At 37.0% G+C, this 21,652-nt stretch overlaps 2 protein-coding genes across 43 annotated transcripts in view; one reads left to right on the top strand and one right to left on the bottom strand.

Annotated features, from left to right (window-relative positions):
* The window catches only part of LOC121628724 (NACHT, LRR and PYD domains-containing protein 12-like), a 2,607,341-nt gene that overhangs the window by 418,643 nt on the left and 2,167,046 nt on the right, over window positions 1–21,652 (top strand). The window lies entirely within an intron of this gene.
* The window catches only part of LOC121628726 (NACHT, LRR and PYD domains-containing protein 14-like), an 829,387-nt gene that overhangs the window by 7,344 nt on the left and 800,391 nt on the right, over window positions 1–21,652 (bottom strand). For 20 of the 42 annotated variants that reach the window (XM_041967993.1, XM_041967997.1, XM_041967992.1 and 17 more), the window contains 3 exons: window positions 19,194–19,370; window positions 9,098–9,271; window positions 8,728–8,901 (listed from right to left, as the gene is read on the bottom strand). The exons of 8 other annotated variants lie outside the window; for them this stretch is intronic. In XM_041967993.1, the coding sequence (XP_041823927.1) occupies window positions 8,728–8,901; window positions 9,098–9,271; window positions 19,194–19,370 (525 nt within the window). Of the gene's footprint in view, window positions 1–2,090; window positions 2,220–8,727; window positions 8,902–9,097; window positions 9,272–19,193; window positions 19,371–21,652 lie in introns of those variants that run through there. 14 more of the 42 variants (XR_006008229.1, XR_006008225.1, XR_006008228.1 and 11 more) reach the window with 7 other exon arrangements.

Genomic DNA, 21,652 nt, shown 5'->3' with positions numbered 1-21,652 from the left:
TGGGATGAAAAGTGTTTTCTAATCAAGTCAAAGATGCTTCATTTCTATCAGTGATGGTGGAGAGTTGCTTCATATCAGCTGAATTAATTATTACTATACTTTATTTCAGCCATAGATATTCACTAATGCTCAACGTCTAGAAGCATCAGTCAGTGATTATATATTTGTTTCTGTCTGACAGAATCAAAGTCTTTTGCTTTTATTTAATAAATTATCATTTCATGAACTAACCACTGAAGAAGAAAACAGACTTATGTTGAAGACCAGAACAACTTTTAACATGTTATTAATCTCAATAAACAAATAAAACATGGTGTCTGACCTCAGAGTCTCCAGTCCTGCAGTGTGGGACTCTCCAGAAATCCACAAGATCTTTAACAGCAGAACGTCATGTTGTTGTAGCTCAGGTCCAGTTCTATCAGATGGGATGGGTTGGACTTCAGAGCTGAGGTCAGTGAAGCACAGCTGATCTCTGACACACCAGCAGTTCTTCAATCTGAATAAAGAATAAAAGCTGTGAGCTGAAGCCAACAGGATGCAGGTTAAAACAGTCAAACAGAAGCAGAGAAGAAGAGTTCTCATTAATATTAATGACAACATGCTGCAGCTTCAGTAAAGACGTAGTGACTTCAATCAGAGTGAGTTCTCTCACCGACAGACATGACTCTGATTCTACCCGGCTGAACTGGATGAAAAAAAAGACTCCAGAGTCTGATAATGGTGACAGGACACACACACTGAAACACATGTTTCCAACACTGCAGATGTGAGCGACAGCAGATTGTCAGCTTGGTGTAAACGGCCTGTTAATGAAACCAAACACTGGACTAATTAGCACATCAGTCCAGATGTTGGTGATCAAAGCTGTTTCTGGATGGAGATGAACTGGGTCACAATGTTTCTTTACATAGAAAGTCAAACTAAAAGTCAAGTTTGGATCTTTAAAAAACTGAGTTCAAAATAAAAAAAAATTGCAGCAAAACTCAAACAAAAAGTATTTAACCTTCAAAATGAAAAGATTTCTGCTAAATTTCCTTTAATTTTGAGTGCTTTATTTGTTTATTCTCGAAGTTCAAGATCAAAAACTGATTCATCAACTTCTATTCCTGAAGACTGAAATATGTTTCAGACAAAACAAACATTGATGGTTGTGATTCAGCTCCATATTTCTTATCTGCTGTTTCTCAACCTCCATTCACACACAAGCTCTCTTCACACCAACTCTGTGCTGTGAATAAATAAAGCAGAAGAAACAACACAGCAGGTAACACAGAACAGCATTTATCTCCAGTGATGGAGCAATCCCTGCCTCTCTCCTTCATGGCTGTTCAGTAATCATTCCTTTGTGTCTGTGTTTGGATCACCTGCACAGGGTCGTAGCAGTTCACCTTCTCAGCTTCTCTTTGGGCTGCAGAGCTATGAAACACTGACTCTGCTCCAACATTTTCACACACAGTTCCTCACCTGATGGAAAGCTGCTCCCACACTCTCCACAACTTCCTTCCATCCACTGTTACCTAGCAACAAGTTAGGTCATAGCTTAACTTTATTTCATTTTATCAGTCATGTTATATTTTCTTCTGACTAAATTCTTCTTTGTATTTACTTAAATCCACTTAACAGGAACATCTGTTTCAGTGTGAACTGACCTTGTGTAACAGAGATCATTTTAATGAAATGAAAAATCAACTGAGTGATTTCTGTTAAATTATTAGTGTGATGAGGTTTTTGGGTGTAATATGTCATTATTAATGCATGTGAGTGAAGATACTGCTGCTGGGATGAAAAGTGTTTCTAATCAAGTCAAAGATCTTCATTTCTATCAGTGATGGTGGAGAGTTGCTTCATATCAGCTGATTAATCAGTCAGTGATTATATATTTGTTTCTGTCTGACAGAATCAAAGTCTTTTGCTTTTATTTAATAAATCATCATTTCATGAACTAAACCACTGAAGAAGAAAACAGACTTTACGTTGAAAGACCACGCACAACTTTTACATGGTAGTAATCTCAATAACAAATAAAACATGGTGTCTGACCTCAGAGTCTCCAGTCTGCAGTGTGGACTCATCCAGAAATCCAAAAAGATCTTTAACAGCAGACGTCATGTTTTTGTTGTTGTTGCTCAGGTCCAGTTCTATCAGATGGGATGGGGTTGGACTTCAGAGCTGAGGTCAGTGAAGCACAGCTGATCTTTGACAACCTGCAGTTCTTCAATCTGAATAAAAGAATAAAGCTGTGAGCTGAAGCCAACAGGATGCAGGTTAAAACAGTCAAACAGAAGCAGAGAAGAAGAGTTCTCATTAATATTAATGACAACATGCTGCAGCTTCAATAAAGACGTAGTGACTTCAATCAGAGTTGAGTTTCTCTCACCGACAGACATGACTCTGATTCTACCGGCTGAAACTGGATGAAAAAAGACTCCAGAAGTCTGATAATGGTGACAGGACACACACACTGAAACACATGTTTCCAACAACTGCAGATGTGAGCGACAGCAGATTGTCAGCTTGGTGTAAACGGCCTGTTAATGAAACCAAACACTGGACTAATTAGAACATCAGTCCAGATGTTGGTGATCAAAGCTGTTTCTGGATGGAGATGAACTGGGTCACAATGTTTCTTTACATAGAAACTCAAACTGAAAGTCAAGTTTGGATTTTTGAAAAAACTGAGTTTAAAATAAAAACAAATGCAGCAAAACTTCATTTCAGTTAATTTCAGTTTGAGATATTTTTATAAACATGTTTTACTTTAAATCTAAACTGTTATATTCTTGTTTTCATATTTTACATTTTTTCTTTCAGATTCAGATTTTTATTTTCACTTTAAACTTCTGTTTCTGATCTGAGCTGAAGGTCATCATCTGACAGCGGTTTTGAAACCTGAGTGAAGAATAACAGAGGAGGATGAAGGGACTCAGTGCAACTAGTGAAATAATCTGCATCAAGATAGGCTGAAGGTGGAATCTGTTTATGGAAAATAATAACCAGCAGTCAGTGTAGAAGAATCAGCTTAGTGACACTGGTGACATTGGTTATATGAACCTGCCTGACCCTTTATGCTGTAACTATCTGTTGCTGGCTCAGAAGCAACTCCTGATCCTGGTACCACACAGCTGAGATGTTACAGGAAGCTCCTTTATCCTGATCCAGTGTAGCTCACTAATCAGACAGAACTCATGTTGTCAGGAGGGTTAAACTTGTCTTCTCACTTATTCTACTGAGAGTCACAATTCATATCAACTGACCCACAGAGAACTGATGAGAAGACGAGAATGTGATGAGGGTTTTATTCTTTTATTTTCAAGATGATGAAGCTTTTGTTTCATAAAAGTATAAAAAGTATAGAAAAATAAAAAAGTACTGCTACTCTGCTGAAAGCTGCCTTCTCCAATCCAATCTGCTTTATTTGTAGAGCGTTTTCAAAACAAAGTTGTCAATCAAGGTGCTGTACACAACGAAGGTAAAACATACAAATGTTATTATTATTATTATTATTGTTATATCAGCTCAACTAACTAAATAAATAGATTATTTTATGGTAGTGGGGAAATATTGCCTCATTAAACTGACTTTGTGACTTTTCCTGCTCAAAATGTTGATACTGGCTTGACAGACTCAGTGTTTTGTTATGAATAATATTGAAATTTATATTTTGCTAAAGTTTAAATGGATTAAGCCAATAAAGACAAAAGTACATTCCTCAACATATTTCAGTATAACTTCAGCCTTACGTCTACAGTTTAGTTTTTTTTATAATTCAAATTTTTATTAGGAACAACATGAAGAAAATAGATGCTTTACTCATAAAATACAAAGCATTGTTTTCACAAATTGTTTTTCGTTTTGGCCATATCATCCAAAGAGATTACATCTTTATGTACTCATCCAACTCCATCACCCTGTATGTCTCTTTTTTTTTTTTTGTAAAAAAATTAAAATAAAAATAAGATAAAAGAAAAATAAAAGAAAATTGAAAAGAAAAACAGAAATACATTAAGATAATTTATTGTTCGAATTTGACTGGTATGACTTGAGAAAGATGTTTAGGATAACAGAGAATGGCCTGTCTGGGTCGTCTTTCTTTGTTTTATTTAAATAGTGTCGGATTTGTAAGAAACGAAAAAAGTCTTTGTTATCAATACCATAAATCCGTCTTATTTCTTGAAAACTCCTCAGACTGCCTTTATGATAGAAATCATTATATTTTACCAAGCCCTTTTCTGTCCATATCTTAAAAGTATTGTCAGTTCTATTTGGAGCAAAATCTTGGTCATATGCTATCCATCTAATCAACATACAGGACTCTTTATTTTCTTTAACTAGTTTTGACCAGGTCTTCAATGCCATTTCCAAGAATGGATTAAGTTCTTTGCAGTTTTTTATTAGGTCTATATTGCCAATTGCTGCTTGCACTGGGTTCATCATATATTCAATTTCTTTCCATTTTGCTGTATAGGATGGATTACATATTTCCACTAGTGGAGTTATCTGTGCTGCTCTGTAGTAGTTCCTCATGTTAGGGAGTGAGAGGCCCCCTTTAGATTTAGTCAACTGTAAAGTCTTAAATCTAATCCTTGGCCGTTTCCCTTGCCAAATAAATCTAGATAACAATTTGTCAATTTCTTGAAACATAGTATTGGCAGGTTCTGCTGGTATTGTCTGAAATAAATATAGTAATTTTGGTAACACTATCATTTTTATAGCTTCTATTCTTTGCATAAGTCCCAAGTAGGGCACTAGGCTCCATCTGGCTAGGTCAGTCTTTATTCTGGCCATTAAAGGGTCATAATTAGCAGAGACTATTTTATTCATGTCTTTAGGAATAATCACTCCCAAGTATACTAGTGACTCCATTTCCCAATTTATTTTGAAGTTTTCTTTGATAATATTATTAGGTGAGTATTTAAATGTTAGCACCTGTGATTTATGCGAGTTCAATTTATAACCTGAGAATTTCCCATATTCTATTAAAGTTTTATATAATTCTGGGAAGGATTCCTGGGGTTTAGCTAAATAAATTAAAATGTCATCCGCAAATAAGGCTAACTTTTGTTCTTTATGATTTACCTCAATGCCATGTATGTCAGTATTTTGCCTAATCCATTGTGCCAGAGGTTCAATAAATATGGCAAATAATAGTGGGGATATAGGACATCCTTGCCTACAACCTTGTTCTATTTTTATTATTCCGATAGTCCCCCATTAATTCTAATTTTACCGGTGGGATTGTTATATAGTTCTTGAATTATCATCAGAAATTATTTGAAAAATTAAAGTGGAATAGAACTTTATATAAAAAGGACCAATCTACGGTGTCAAATGCCTTTTGTGCACCTAGACCTAATATTTCTGCTTGTTTGTCATTCCTTTTAATATGACTGATAACGTGTAGTGTTCGCCTAATGTTGTCTCTAGCCCGCCTTTCCTTAATAAATCCTGTCTGGTCTAAATTTATTATGTCCAGGAGAATATGTTCCAATCTTCTGGCTAATATAGAAGTAAAAATCTTGTAGTCCTGATTTAGTAAACTAATTGGACGATAATTTGAGCAGTCTAGTTTGTCTTTCCCCTCCTTTGGTATTACAGTAATTATTGTTTCCTTCCAGGAGGGCGGGGTCTGACCCCCATTCAGAACCCAGTTAAACGATCTTAAGAGAATAGGGGAAAGTTCTTTTAAGTAGGTTTTATACCATTCAGCAGTAAATCCATCAGCTCCTGGTGATTTGTTAAGTTTTAACCTTTTCACTGCTTTTTCTAGTTCTTCAGCTGATATATTTTTTGTCAGGGTTTCATTTTGTTCATTCGATATTACCGGTAACGATAATTGATTTAATAGTACATTAGCTTGTTCAGCTCCTTCTCCTTCTTTCAACGCATATAACTTTTGGTAATATTTCTCAAAACTTTTCATTATTTCTTTATCTTCATAAGTAACTTTTTTGGTTGTTGGTTCTCTAATTTTGTATATAATTCTTTCTGCCCGTTGTTTTGCCAGTCTGTAAGCTAAAAGTTTTGTTGACCTGGGTCCTGTTTCATAGTAACTCTGTTTAAGAATAATAGTTTTTTCTGTATACAAGTCTGGAGTTCCTGATTTATTTCATCTCTAGTTTGTTTTATTCTCTGTAGAGTTTGAGTCTGCATTGTTTTTATGTTTTTTTTTCCAGTTCAGCCAGCCTATGTTCCAAATTATTCAATTTTTCCTGTCTAGATTTTTTTAAAAGAGACGATTTTGCAATTATTTTGCCTCTCAAGATGGCTTTACAAGCGTCCCATAGTATTATAGGAGAGACTTCACCATTGTCATTGTCCTGCATGTATGTTTGAATATCTTCTTTCAGTTCTTCTTTGACTTTACCCTTAAGTATACTTGAGTTTAGTCTCCAGAGGAAAGGTGATTTTATTTTATTAACATCTATTTTTATGTGAAGTGGACAATGGTCTGAGAGGTCCATCACTCCAATATGACATTTCTTCACTCGTCCTATGTCTTTATTATACATAAAAAAATAATCAATTCTTGAATAAGAACGATGGGCTGCAGAGTAAAATGTGTAGTCTCTTTGACGGGGGTTAAGCTCTCGCCAAACATCACTTATTCCCATCTCCCTCAACATTTTTCTTATCTTTTTTCCAATATTATTATTAAATGTGAGTTGTTTTGAAGTATCTTCTGGCGGATTCAGTCGTACATTAAAATCTCCACCACAAATTACTATACCTTGCGCTTTAGTTATCATCATATCAAAAATATGTTTATAGAAATACCACTTTGAACCTGGAGGTGCGTACACATTGATAAATGTAACTTCAAGTCCCTCAAGTCTGCCAGTCACCATGTTGTATCTGCCATCTTTATCCTTGTATTCTGAAAGTTTCTCAAAGACCAACTTATTAGATATTAATGTTGCCACACCCCTTTTACGTCCTGATGTATGTGATGCACTAAATACCTGATTAAAGCCCTGTCTTTTCAATTTACTATGTTCTATCTCTGAGAGATGAGTTTCCTGAAGAAAAACTACCTCTGCTTTTTCTTTTTTCATTTTTCCTAGTATTTTAGCCCTCTTTATTGGGTTAAGAATTCCTTTTACATTATATGTTGTGATTCTTATTGGTGCTGAAGACATCATGAGTTACAGAGTACATTTCACCTAAAGCAAACATAGTAAGTGACCCCCTTTGGCTACTCGAACAAATAAAAGCATTTAACAATCTGAACAATTTAACTTTGTACATCAAATTAAGATTAGTCCACGTAAAAGGGACTTCCTTATCAACGGTCTTTCCAGCGACCGTAGTGATGTTATAGTTAGTGAGTGACTTTGAGGGGAGGCCACCACAACTCAATGGTTGTGGAGGGCCCTCTAGTGGCGATACCTGGTTGTAGCGGTCCATTTCCTGCATAATTTTGTGGTCCCCGACTTGTTATCACAAAGAGAAAACGGAACTTTTTCGTCCCATCTGCTTCTTCCTCCTGCCCTTATCTTGTCAAAGTCATTGTCCTGTTGTCATTTATCAACTAGCGAGTTATTCCCTTCTGTAGGCGTCCAGTTTCCGCTTATATCCCTCCCGTGTTTCGTCGTTTGAACGTCCCTTGTCCGTCCCTTGTCCGTCTCTCCCGGTTTTAGCCATATGGCACTTTTGATCTTGTCGGCCCATGTTTTAGAAGGTTTGATAATGGTGACCGCGAAGCCTCGACTCACCATATCCTTTGTCGCGTCCGCTGCAGAGTTGTAAGCACATGTACCGTCTTCATAAAACACCTTCAGCTTCGCCGGGTATGGCGTCTGGAATTTAATTTTCTTTTCTCTTAGAACCCGCTTTGCTTCAGTATACTCACGTCGCCGCTTCAACACGTCCGGGGAGTAGTCATTATCTATTATTACTCTCTTCCCATCTAGCATGAATCATTTCTTCTGCCAAGCTAGTCTCAAAACTTCATCTTTGGTCTTAAATGTGGTGAACTTGATTATTATTGAACGTGGGGGAGCGTCTGGCGGGGCTCTGGATCCAAGTGAGCGGTGTGCCCTTTCTATATTTAGGTCGACCGAGGACGAAATATCCAATTTGTCTCTGAGCAGATTTTCTATGAAAGCCGAGACAGATGTAGAGTTGTCCTCAGAGCCTTCCGTGATACCATGAAGTCGAATGTTGTCTCGTCTCGATCTCCCCTCGAGTTCAATCATTTTTGCTTCTAGCTTGTCGTGTGCTTTACTTAGCTCCAATGCCGCCTCTTCAATCCGCTGGGTCCTGTCTTCAACTTCCATAATACGGGTTTCTGCTTCATTCAGTCGTCCATTTATGTTTTTTATTTCGTCCTTCAATTCACGAAAGCCATCCCCGTTTTCAAGGCGTGAATCTCTTAACTCCTGGAGAATGGTTTGTAGGTTAGCCCTCTCACTAGCTGTCTTGCTAGCCGCTACCGATGTCTCTGAGTCTGAGAGGCTAGCCGCGCGTTCCTCATTCTTTTCTTCAGCTGGCAATATCAGTTCTCGAGATGGCAAAACGTTCTTTGATTTCGCTTAGGCATTTTTCTGACTCTTTAGTGCGTTGTATATCACGAAGTTACATAGAGAAAGGAGATTTTTGAACAGTTGTCGGGGAGCCACGAAGTTAGAGTTGCGCCATCTTGATTGCTCACCCGGAAGTCTACAGTTTAGTTTTAATACAACTTTTCATGTGATATTAATCAAAGCACACAAGTAAAATGTGTCTGACCTCAGAGTCTCCAGTCTGCAGTTTGGACTCTCCAGAAAAACACAGAGCTGCTTCACATCAGAATCCTTCAGTTTGTTGTTACTAAGTTCCAGTTCTGTCAGATCTGTGGGGTCTGTCTTCAGAGCTGAGGCCAGAGACTCACAGCTGATCTCTGACAAATTGAGGCGATCAAATCTAAATAAATAAAAAATGTACATATAAAAAACATGTACATGAAAGGTAATCAGATGTTTTCACTGCAACGAAAATTTGTGATATCACCCATGTTGTTTAATGTGTTTTTATTTATTTAAATCAATGGAAAATATAGATGAGGATAAATTAGGATTATTTGTGACTAAATAGTTATAGCTCAGTTCAGTGAAATTACCTCAAAGTTTCCAGTCTATTGTTTGGATTCTCCACCAGATCAAGCAGCTCCTTCACATCTGATTCCTGCAGGTTGTTGTATCTCAGGTCCAGTTCTGTCAGATGGGATGGGTTGGACCTCAGAGCTGAAACCAGGAAAGCCAAACTGATCTCTGACAACCTGCAGTACTGCAATCTGAATAAAGGAAAAAATAAAGAATAAAACAATAAAAACAAATGCAGCAAAACTTCATTTAAGCTAATTTCAATTTTAGATATTTTTATAAACATGTTTTAATTTAAATCTAAACTGTTAATTTCTTTTTTTCATATTTTAAATATTTTCTTTCAGTTTTAGATTTTCTGGTTTCACATTCAATTTTGTTTTTCATTTTAAACTTTTGTCTCTGATCTGAGCTGTAGGATGTCATCTGACAGAGGTGTTGAATCCTGAGTGACAGAATAACAGAGGAGGATGAAGGGACTCCCCCTATAATGCTGCCTTCAGGAAACCTGGGAACTACAATGACTTCTTTCATCCTTCCTTTATTCAAATGACTGGGAGTGAAAACAATCAACAGCAGTGATAAAGTTGTGTTATTTCATATGTTTCTGTCAGCACTCGCTACAAATCACAACATCAGAGATAAACAAGGATCTGACAATGAAGGAATGAAAGCTGCTTCTAGAAATACTGGGCCAGGTAACCACTAACCTAACACAGGTGTGGGACAAGCAGAAAAGGAGACCTGATGCTCATTTGATCTCATTTCAGCCTCCTTGTCTCCTCTCTTCTCTGTCCTGCCTTTAATGATGGAGGAGAAAGGAGGCTCCAGCAGGAACTATAGGTGAGGATACACCAGTTTATTAACACAAAACCAGGATTTTACCAAAAGCAGTGAACTAAAGGAAATGAAGACTCACCAAACAGAAGATCTCAAAAGAAAACCAAGAACAGAAAACACAGACCATGACGGCGAATGGTGGTCTCTGCTGATCTGCAGCTTCAAATCTCATTTAAATTTGAATCAAAGTCAAGATTCGATGCAATCTGTTGGTTTTCCTTAACTAGGCTGTTATTTATTATTAACTGGCTCAAATTGATTTGTCTGTAAAGTGTCCTGAGATGACCTTGTTGTGATTTGGCACAATACAAAATAAGCTGAAATTAACTAAATTGAATTGAACCATTTGCTCCTAACGTGTTATAAGGCAGAATCAGAAAGTCTAGAAGATCAGAAGGAAAAATATGTGTGTATTTCAGTCAGTTCTGGCTTACTCTGCTGACCTGATCTCAGGCAGCTCATTCCAGAGTTTAGAGGCTTTGACTACAATAGCTCCCGTTTATATGGATGTGAAAGGTCTGATAAAGTAGGAGGGTGAATGACCATGGAGGGCTTTAAAAGTCAACAGTAAAATCCTAAAAATCAATTCTAAAACATACGAAAACACAAGTTTGTCTGACTGTCCCGCTGATTTTATTTTACAATAGAAAAAGTTCGATATGAAAAAGTGGAATTTAAAGAAAGATCAAGCATTTTGACATGTTTTTTTCTTTTTTTAATATATCAACTATTTTCTTACGAGTGTATCTGTCATCTCCAGTGCTTTCTCAGGGGTCCAGTATTGGTACATTAATGTTGTTCATAAATAATTTCACTTTTATGTCTATGAATGAATGTCTTAATGAATGAATTTCTTCATCATCATATAAGATGTTGTAATAGTCTGTAAATGTTTTTGCATATCTGTAAGTTATCTGTAGTCTGGTTAGTTTTGATTTCCTTAGAGATTGGATGTCTTATTTTGTTAATGACTGCTGTTTCATTTTATGTGATACTTTTTTTGGCTCCATTACTTTTATCATAGTACGTTGTTAAATCGCAGAGCGTTTTCTGCTTTAAATGTTAGTTGATCTAATTTGTGTCTTTTGTCTTTTAGTTCTAACAGAAGACATTTTTTTATGTCTTTGCATGTTCATTTCTCCATTTTTAAAATTCATTTTCACAACTGTTTCTGTTGATGTTTCTCGTTATTTTAATTTGAAGATGTTATCTCAATAATTTGTCCTCCAATTACTGCTTTAGCCACACTCCCACAACATTGTTAGATTGACTTCTCCATTGTCATTGTTTTAAATATATGAATTAATAGCATTGTTTTATTTCTTGAACCACTAACATTATCTGTATCTGAATTGACACATTAAGTCTCCAAAACTTGAAGGAATGGAAATCCTTTTCCAATTCGTTTGTAAAGTGAAATAGGTGCATGGTCACTGGTTATTGATTCAATTCCACTACTCATCACTTTATATGCATCTTGTTTGGTTATAAAAAGGAACATCTATCCTTGAGTAACTATTGTGTGGGTAGGAGTAAAAAGTTAATTCTTTTTCTTTTGGATGATTTATCCTCCATGAATCCATTAGTCCCAAGATCTTTTGTTATATTGTTCAAAATTTTTATTTTTTTATTGTGTTTTTTTCCATTGGTAATCTACCAATTTCACATTTTGTATCATGTTAAAATCTCCTAACACGGAGGCTTCCGGTGTGACGGCTGTGTGAATGGACGCATAGTCCCTTAGCTCCGTTACAAACCAAACTAAAAATACCCCTCATACTCGAGTGACACCACTCAGAATTAAATAAAAGCGTTATGATAAGGGGCAAATCGAAAAAGAGGACAGAGAAATATAAAACAACTGACGACTGAAGAAGAAAGGACGACCCAAAACGAACAAATGCAGCAGAACTCGAAATGGAAGATGGGGGCCGCGAGCTAACTAGCAAAGATACAACACAAGAAACGGGAGGAGATATTTTACGGGAAATACTAAAAGTGTCCCAAGGAGCTTGGCAGCTTTAAAAAGAGATATTCAAACAGGCGTCATTTACAGGGACTAAAAGAAGAAATTGGAAGAAGGCTGACGGATGAACTGACTACGTTTAGAACAGGAACTGAACCAAAAAGCTAACTGAATGTGCGGCCGACACTGCAGTCACAAGGGGCAGGCCATCACTGAGGCAGAGGACGTATTGCGGAGATGGAAGACAGTGTCGTGGTAACCAAAGAGGCGCTACTCAGGCCTTCTGAACGAACAACGGCAAACTTAGAGAAAAGGTGATATGAACTTGGAAAGTAGATCCAGAAGAAACAACATCCGCATTTACGGAGTGCCGGAGGACTCGGAGGGCGAATCAGTTATAGATTTTGTACAAAATCTACTCGCAAAGGAACTGCCTCTACCCAATGGTATGTCTCTCACAAATCCAGCCGCACATAGAGCCTCGACCACAAAGCCCGCTGGGCCAGACGCGACACACCGAGATCTTTAATCGTCAATTGTCCTCCAGTTTCGACGTAAAAGAAACTGTCCTCAGACTCGCCTGGAAGAAAAATGGTGCTATGGGACAATAAACAGATATTCTTTGACCACGATTATGCTTATGAAGTCATGGAGAAGCGCAAAACCTATGGGGTGATTAAAAGGCACTCAGAGAGAAAGGCATTCGCTTTCAAACGCCTTTCACTCGGATCCGCATCCACTGGAGTTCCGGTGCGCGGACCTACGGGGACGCGGAGGACGCAGCGAGGGAGCTGAGAACGAGGGGCATAGAGGTACCACTACACGCCGTAACATCGGCCCTCAGCATTGAAGAGAAGATACACAACGCATTCCCATGGCAAGACGGTGGACACGCGAGAACAGGAGATCACAAACTGAAGAGCGGGCTAGGCGTAAACTGAAGGAGTATCGAAGAGGATTTTAAACCAGAAAAAACGGTCAAGGCAGGGTTCCTATCTTTAAACAGTCTTTCAACATGGAGGTAACAAATTCTCTGTCCATTTAGTATAATAAGTGAAGTGAGTTCGGTTGTAGGCTACAGTGTTCAGTATTTGTTGGACTCGTCTAGTGAGAGTGAGGTGTACATGCTGGACAGCAACTTCACCGCTAGGGGGGAGCCCCCACCTCGTAGTGGGTTCTTCGCCTCCCCTCTCTCACCAACAGAGACCTAAAGGGGTCAAAGGGTCCCAAGTATATGGAAGACGTTTTAACTATGCTATTGTTATTGTTCATTATTACAGGTTCTAGTTCTGTGTTAACATTGGGGGCTTTTATATTTTTTGTTTCATTGAAAATCCATGGAAGTAATGGCTTTACATTATCCTTATACAAGGTTGAATGATTAAGGTTTTCTCTTTCAATGTAAATGGGCTTTAAAGCTCAACTAAACAGAGGAAAATTCTTAGTAAATTGAAAAGGGAAAATATTGATGTGGCATTTTTGCAAGAGACACATATGGCCCGGTTTGGAACATGCGAGAAGCTTAAAAGACAAGGTTTCAAGCATGCCTTTTTCTCGTCAAATGGCTCTAAACATACAAGAGGGGTGGTCATATTAATATCTAGGAGGGTTGTTTTTGAACACCATAGCAACAATTAAGGATAAAGAAGGTAGATTTTGTACTGGTACAGGGGTAAAGTAAATGGTGAGATGGTTACCTTTTATAATGTATATATCCCTCCTGGAGCCACAGTTGAATTTTATACACAAATATTAGATAGGGTGGTGACAGAGACTGAAGGTATACTCATAAGTGGTGGGGGGATTTCAACATTATGTTGAAACCACACTTGGACTCATCAGGAAAAAGGACATCCCAATCACAAAAATTAACAAAGAAAATAAATCTTATGATAGCGGAGATAGGGTTAGTGGATATTTGGAGGCACTTGAATCCAACTACAAGGAACTACACCTTTACTCCACACTCCACATGCTTCTTATTCAAGAATTGACTATTTTTTCTCATTCTGTAATGATATTAACAGAGTACAGGAGTGTCATATTGGGACTGGAGATATTTCGGACCACTGCCCCCTGTATTTGTCTCTATTATTGAATCAGAGGAGACCGCCAGACTCACTGGACAACTAAACTCTAGTATATTAAATGAACAGACATGTGAACAGCTATCTAAAGATATCGCAGAATACTTGGAATTTAACGGTAAGGACGAGACATCTCCACCTATTCTCTGGGACGCCTGCAAGGCAGTGATGAGAAGAAGAATTATTGCCATAACTTCTAATTTAAAAAAAACTAAAGATGCAAGACTTAAAATACTACAGACAGAATTACTAGCCTTAGAGACCAAGCACAAGAATACTATTGACTCCAATACAAAATTAGAAATGACAAAAAAGAGAAATCAGATTGAGGAAATATATAACCAAGAAATCCAAAAGAAACTAATGTTCACCAAACAAAGTTATTATGAAGGGGGGACTAAACATTTGAAACAATTGGCATACAGACTGAAAAGGCAACAAGCAGACAACAGCAGTGTACAAGATAAAGGATCCTGAAACTAAAGTAGAAGTGCATGAGATAGATAAAATTAAGGATTGCTTTAAGAGATACGATGAAAAATTGTACTCACAACCACACACAGATAACGATCAAAAAATGGAGAGCTTACTTAAGAGGTTAAGTTTACCAACTCTCTCGGACGATGAAATAAAATACTAACGGCACAAATTACAAAAGAAGAAATTCAATCTGCAATTGGCAGGCTTAAAATTAATAAAACACCAGGTACAGATGGTTTTACTGCCGAGTGGTACAAGAAACTGAGGGAGGCGCTGACCAGTTGTTATTAAAAACATTTAATTGGGTCCTGACAAAGGGAGAAGCTCCCCCTTCATGGAAACAGGCTATAATCTCTGTCATTCCTAAAGAAGGAAAAAACAAGTCGAAATGTTCAAATTATAGACCAATAAGCATATTAAACTTAGACTATAAACTATTCGCATCAATTATAGTGAAGAGACTCGAGAGAATTATGCCATATAATAATACATTTAGACCCAAACTGGATTTGTTAAATCACGTCAAACACATGGACAATGTTAGAAGATCATTGCAAATTATTAGGCATTTAAATTTGAATAAAATACAAGCTGTGTTACTGAGCCTGGACGCTGAAAAAAGCCTTCGAACGATTTTTATTTAGAGTAATGCTAAAATTTGGGTTTAGTGAATCAATTATTACTACACTGAAAGCTCTATATAATAGACCAACAGCTAGATTGAAGATTAATGGTGAACTTTCGGACTGCTTCGGCCTTGAAAGATCCACACGACAGGGTTGTCCATTGAGTCCACTTCTATTCGCTATTTTTATAGAACCGCTGGCCCAGTGGATTAGGGAAAATAAAAAAAATAAAAGGAATTAACATGGCAGCAGATGAACAGAAATTGGCTTTGTTTGCGGATGATGTTCTAGTTTATCTATCAGACCCAACTGAATCCTTCCCAGAGCTCATGTCAGTACTAAGGGAATACGGATCGTACTCAGGATATAAATTGAATGAACAAAAAACACAAGTTCTCAGAAGTAACTATAACCCCCCTCCATGCCTGCGTAGTCAATATAAAATGGACTGGGATAAAGAATCTATAAAGTACTTAGGCATCTACCTACCCATGGATCTAACTAGATTAGAGGAAATTAATTACTCCCCACTCAAAAAAAGACATTCTGTCAGACATTAATAGATGGAACTTAATCCCATACTTAAGCATGTCTTCTAGGGTAGACTCAATAAAAATGAATATTCTCCCAAGAATGCTATATTTATTTCATTCAGTGTCCTATTGAGAAGCCAGATCGGTTTCTTCGCAGAATGGGATAAAGTTATTTCTAGATTTGTATGGGCAGGTAAAAGGCCAAGAGTCAAGTATAAAACACTTCAGCTACCCAAGGGGAAAGGAGGACTGGGCCTTCCATGTCTGTATGATTATTACAGAGCAACTCAAATAGGACCACTGATAGGATTGGTGTAAACCTAGTTATAACTCGAGAATGGAAGGAGATTGAGAGCTCCTTGGGTGGAAACTTCCCGGTCACAACTCTGTTAGGAGATCCCACAATGACAAAAATTTTAACAGATTCAGACAACCCTTGGATAAAAAGCTCAATGAAGATATGGGGCAACATACTTAAAAAGTATCAATTAAAAGAAAGGGCCGAAAACTTAAATGGTTTGCTTACGACCCAGAGTTCCTACCCAGTAAAACTGATTCAGTATTTAAAACATGGTCTAATAAAGGTCTTACAACATACTATACTCTGTTAAAGGATGGGAAAGTGATGAGCTTCCAGGACCTTAAGGATAAATTTGAACTGAATAATCAAGACCTCTTTAGATACTTACAAATCAGGGATTTTTAAACAAGAAACTGAAACGACTAGAACTATTTAATAAGAATGAAGAAATTATAGACATAATTAAAAATGCATATAAAAATGCACCACCACCAAAAAATTATTTCTAGAATCTATCAGACAATTATCCAATCTACAGGGTGATAATACACTGCATATAAAGGCAAGATGGGAAGCAGAGGGCAATCTAACTCTAACAACAGAAGAATGGGATAGAATTAGTATCCAGCAGTGGTCCACAACAAGTGCCCCTTCCTGGAAGGAATTCAGTTGGAAGAATGTGATTCGCTATTTTTGTACTCCAGCACAAAAGACTAAATACTCTCACCGGGCCAGCTGCTGGAGGTTATGTGGACATAATTTAGCAAACCATTTTCACATATTTTGGGGTTGCCCCCTTGTAGTTCCATTTTGGAAGGAAATGCATAAGGTCCTGGAGGCTGTATTCAAAAGGAAAATACAATTCCACTTTGTATTATTATATTTAGGAAACCTGGAAGATCTTAACCTACAAAAGCCCGACAAATACCTCTTTGGAGTGTTACTGGTGGCCTCCAAAAAGGCCATAACTCGTAAGTGGCTTAAGACAGAAACTCCTAACGTGGATGAATGGATCGACCAGATATATAATATCTTTGTGATGGAAAGATTAACATTTAGGCTGAAGTCACAGGAGGATGTTTTTGAGAAGTTCTGGTCGAAATGGATAAGATATGTACAAAAAGTGAGGCCTGATTTTGTATAATTGTGAATGGGTTTTTTTTTTTTTTTTTTTTCTGTACTTGCCCCCCCCCCCCCTACTGTAGCAAGTTCACGTTAACTCTTGTAATGTTTGTAATCTTTATACAAAAAACAATAAAAAATATAAATGGGAAAAAAAAAAAAAAAAAATCTCCTAACACCAGTGTTCCTTTTCCCTCTTGTATGATTAAATTTGCATTCATTTTGAAAATTCATTCTCTTCATTAGGCGCATAGATAGTCAATATTAAGATAATTTTATCTTTTATATGACCCACAACCATAACAAACTTTCCCTTATCGTCTTGTATAATCTTTTCTGCTGTAAATGTATCCCTTTTTTAAAATATTGCTACTCCACTTCTCCCAAAAGATGAGAAATAGACCTGATTTATCCATTCCCTTTGTAATTTTTGTGTTCCGTTTCTCCCAAATGAGTTTCTTGTATTAGTGCTATTGAACAGTTAAGTTGTTTAAGTTGGTTTAAAATTTTCTTTCTTTTAATTGGGTCAGACCAGGTACATTATATGAAATAAATTTTAACCTGTCCATAACATAAAATGGCTGTCACAAGTACTGTACCCCATCCACTTCATAACTATCCTACCCTTAGAACAGAAAACACATTTATTCATTCCCCCTATGTTTATAATCAAACAAACTACTAACTAAACAACTAAAATACTGTCTAAAGAAAATTAACCTTATTTAACTTCCAACAAAAGATGCCTCTGAAAGATAAAGCCTCTTTCAGAGGACTGCACTAAGTGCAATTGCAACTTTTTTCTTGTTCTGAATAAAATTGCTTAATACTCACATAGAGCAATAGTATAAAACTCCACAACCAGCATTATATTTCCTTTAAAAAATATCTTCATAGCTCTTTTTTCAGTTTTCTTGTGTAATTAAATTTTCATTTGCCCTTTTGTTTGTAAGAACTTAGTGTCTTTCTTGGCTTTTTCGTTTTTATGCATTTCCCTTTACCTACTAGGCATTATGTGATGTCACCACCCTCCAGCAGCTGCTCAGCAGATGTTTCATAAATGTTTCCGTCACATCATCCTCTTCTAGTGAGATGTTCATTTATCTTAGCATCGTTGCTGCATCCTTTAGATGTACAAACATATTTTTCCCCCATCCAGAAAGATCTGCAGTTGTGCAGGGCAGTGCATCTGTGCCTTCACGTTACACTCCTTGAGTTTATTGATGACATCACAGACCTGTGCTCTTTGCTTTTGTATGTCTGCTGTGTTATCCTAATAAAATAAATGTCATGTCCCTCATATACAGTCTTTTTATTTCCATGCCGCCTGAATAAAATCTTCATATGGAAATTAAAAAAAAACCTACAAAAATTGCTCTCGTAGGGCAGCAGTGCGGATTGTGTTGGTCCTCATCTGTGCAGCATTACAGACCCAGTGTGCTCTTTCAATATCTAGTTCAGTTTGTATTTTCAAATTAGAGCAAATTAGTTCCTTCAAGAACCACCATAATGCTCTTTTCTGACCCCTCGGGCACTCCATATATCCTGATGTACGTCTTGCTCTTGCATCCAGGTCATTATACTTTGCCATTAGTTTCCATTCTCAGTGTGTCCCACCTATTTCTCCAACTCGGTTGTTCATGTTTCCACCGAGGACATGCGATTAATGACCTCTTTAATACTTTTCTCTACTCTCGCTATTCCTTGCTTGTTCTTAATCACCCCTTGTTTATGTTCTTTTCTGTGGAAGAGTATCTCCCCAAGTAAGTCCAGCTCGCCTCCTGCAGCTGACTGTTCTCCAGGTTTGCCTCAGACTGGTGGACCACAAACATCTTTACACACTTCTTTCATCTTTGTACATTTTTTCCCTTCCCAACATGTTGTGTTGTTATCATTTATTTTTAAATTTTGTCATCTTTCACTACATTGAAGGAGACTCTTAGTTGGTTTTTTAGCAAAATTCGTTTGTCTTCCTATATATTACTACCAGAAGCCTATTTTGTTTCTGTCTGAGGAAATCAAAGTCTTTTGCTTTTATTTATTAAATCTTCATTTCATGAACTAAACCACTGAAGAAGAAAACAGACTTTACGTTGAAGTCCAGAACAACTTTTACATGGTATTAATCTCAATAAACAAATAAAACATGGTGTCTGACCTCAGAGTCTCCAGTCTGCAGTGTGGACTCTCCAGAAATCCACAAAGATCTTTAACAGCAGACGTCATGTTCTTGTTGTCACTCAGGTCCAGTTCTATCAGATGGGATGGGTTATGGACTTCAGAGCTGAGGTCAGTGAAAGCACAGCTGATCTCTGACAAACTGCAGTTCTTCAATCTGAATAAAGAATAAAAGTTGTGAGCTGAAGCCAACAGGATGCAGGTTAAAACAGTCAAACAGAAGCAGAGAGAAGAGTTCTCATTAATATTAATGACAACATGCTGCAGCTTCAATAAAGACGTAGTGACTTCAATCAGAGTGAGTTCTCTCACCGACAGACATGACTCTGATTCTACCGGCTGAACTGGATGAAAAAAGACTCCATGAGTCTGATAATGGTGACAGGACACACACACAAAAAACAACATGTTTCCGACACTGCAGATGTGAGCGACAGCAGATTGTCAGCTTGGTGTAAACGGGCCTGTTAATGAAACCAAACACTGGACTAATTAGAACATCAGTCCAGATGTTGGTGATCAAAGCTGTTTCTGGATGGAGATGAACTGGGTCACAATGTTTATCTTACATAGAAACTCAAACTAAAAGTCAAGTTTGGATTTTAGAAAAAACTGAGTTTAAAATAAAACAAATGCCAGCAAAACTTCATTTCAGCAAATTTCAATTTGAGATATTTTTATAAACATGTTTTACTTTAAATCTAAACTGTTAAATTCTTGTTTGTTGTATTTTACATTTTTTCTTTCAGATTCAGATTTTTATTTCACTTTAAACTTCTGTTTCTGATCTGAGCTGAAGGTCATCATCTGTACAGCGGTTTTGAAACCTGAGTGAAGAATAACAGAGGAGGATGAAGGGACTCAGTGCAACTAGTGAAATAATCTGCATCAAGATAGGCTGTGAAGGGTGGAATCTGTTTTGGAAAATAAAAACCGAGCAGTCAGTGTAGAAGATCAGCTAAGTGACACTGTGACATTGGTTATATGAACCTGCCTGACCCTTTATGCTGTAACTATCTGTTGCTGGCTCAGAAGCAACTCCTGATCCTGGTACCACCACCACACAGCTGAGATTGTTACAGGAAGCTCCTTTATCCTGATCCAGTGTAGCTCACTAATCAGACATGAACCTCATGTTGTCAGGAGGGTTAAACTTGTCTTCTCACTTATTCTACTGAGAGTCACAATTCATATCAGCTGACCCACAGAGAACTGATGAGAAGACGAGAATGTGATGGAGGGTTTTATTCTTTTATTTTCAAGATGATGAAGCTTTTGTTTCATAAAAGTATAAAAAGTATAGAAAAATAAAAAAGTACTGCTACTCTGCTGAAAGCTGCCTTCTCCAATCCAATCTGCTTTATTTGTAGAGCTGTTTTCAAATACAAAGTATGTCAATCAAGGTGCTGTACACAACGAAGGGTAAAAACATACAAATGTTATTATTATTATTATTATTATATTATTATATCAACCTCAACTAACTAAATAAATAGATTATTATATGGTAGTGGGGAAATATTTGCCTCATTAACTGACTTGTGCTTTTTCCTGCTCAAAATGTTGATATCTGGGCTGACAGACTGAGTGTTTTTGTTATGTAATAATATGAAATTTTATATTGTGCTATAAGTTTAAATGGATTAAGACAATAAAGACAAAAGTATGTTCTCAACATATTTCAGTATAACATCAGCCTTACATCTACAGTTTAGTTTTAATACAACTTTTCATGTGATATTTATCAAGCACACAAGTAAAATGTGTCTGACCTCAGAGTCTCCAGTCTGCAGTGTGGACTCCTCCAGAAAAACACAGAGCTGCTTCACATCAGAATCCTTCAGTTTGTTGTTACTAAGTTCCGTTCTGTCAGATCTTGGGGTCTGTCTTCAGGGCTGAGGCCAGAGACTCACAGCTGATCTCTGACAAATTGGGCGATCAAATCTAAATAAATAAAAAATGTACATATAAAAACAGGTACATGAAAGGTAATCAGATGTTTTCACTAGCTCAACGAAAATTTGTTATTATCACCCATGTTGTTTAATGTGTTTTTATTTATTTCAATCAACAAAAAATTTAGATGAGGATAAATTAGGATTATTTGTGAATAAATAATTACAGTTCCAGTCAGTGAAATTACCTCAAAGTTTCCAGTCTATTGTTTGGATTCTCCACCAGATCAAGCAGTTCCCTTCACATCTGATTCTGCAGGTTGTTTGTATCTCAGGTCCAGTTCTGTCAGATGGGATGGGTTGGACCTCAGAGCTGAAACCAGGAAAGTCAAACTGATCGCTGACAACCTGCCAGTACTGCAATCTGAATAAAGAAGGAAAAAATTAAGAATAAAACAATAAAAACAAATGCACCAAAACTTCATTTTAGCCAATTTCTATTTTAGATATTTTTATAATACATGCTTTAAATTAAATCTAAACT

This window comes from Melanotaenia boesemani, chromosome 18 (genome assembly GCF_017639745.1).
Source record: "Melanotaenia boesemani isolate fMelBoe1 chromosome 18, fMelBoe1.pri, whole genome shotgun sequence".
In the NCBI taxonomy this organism is placed as follows: domain Eukaryota; kingdom Metazoa; phylum Chordata; class Actinopteri; order Atheriniformes; family Melanotaeniidae; genus Melanotaenia; species Melanotaenia boesemani.
The sequence above is the reverse complement of the archived record's forward strand: the minus strand, read 5'-3'. Positions and strand labels throughout refer to the sequence as shown.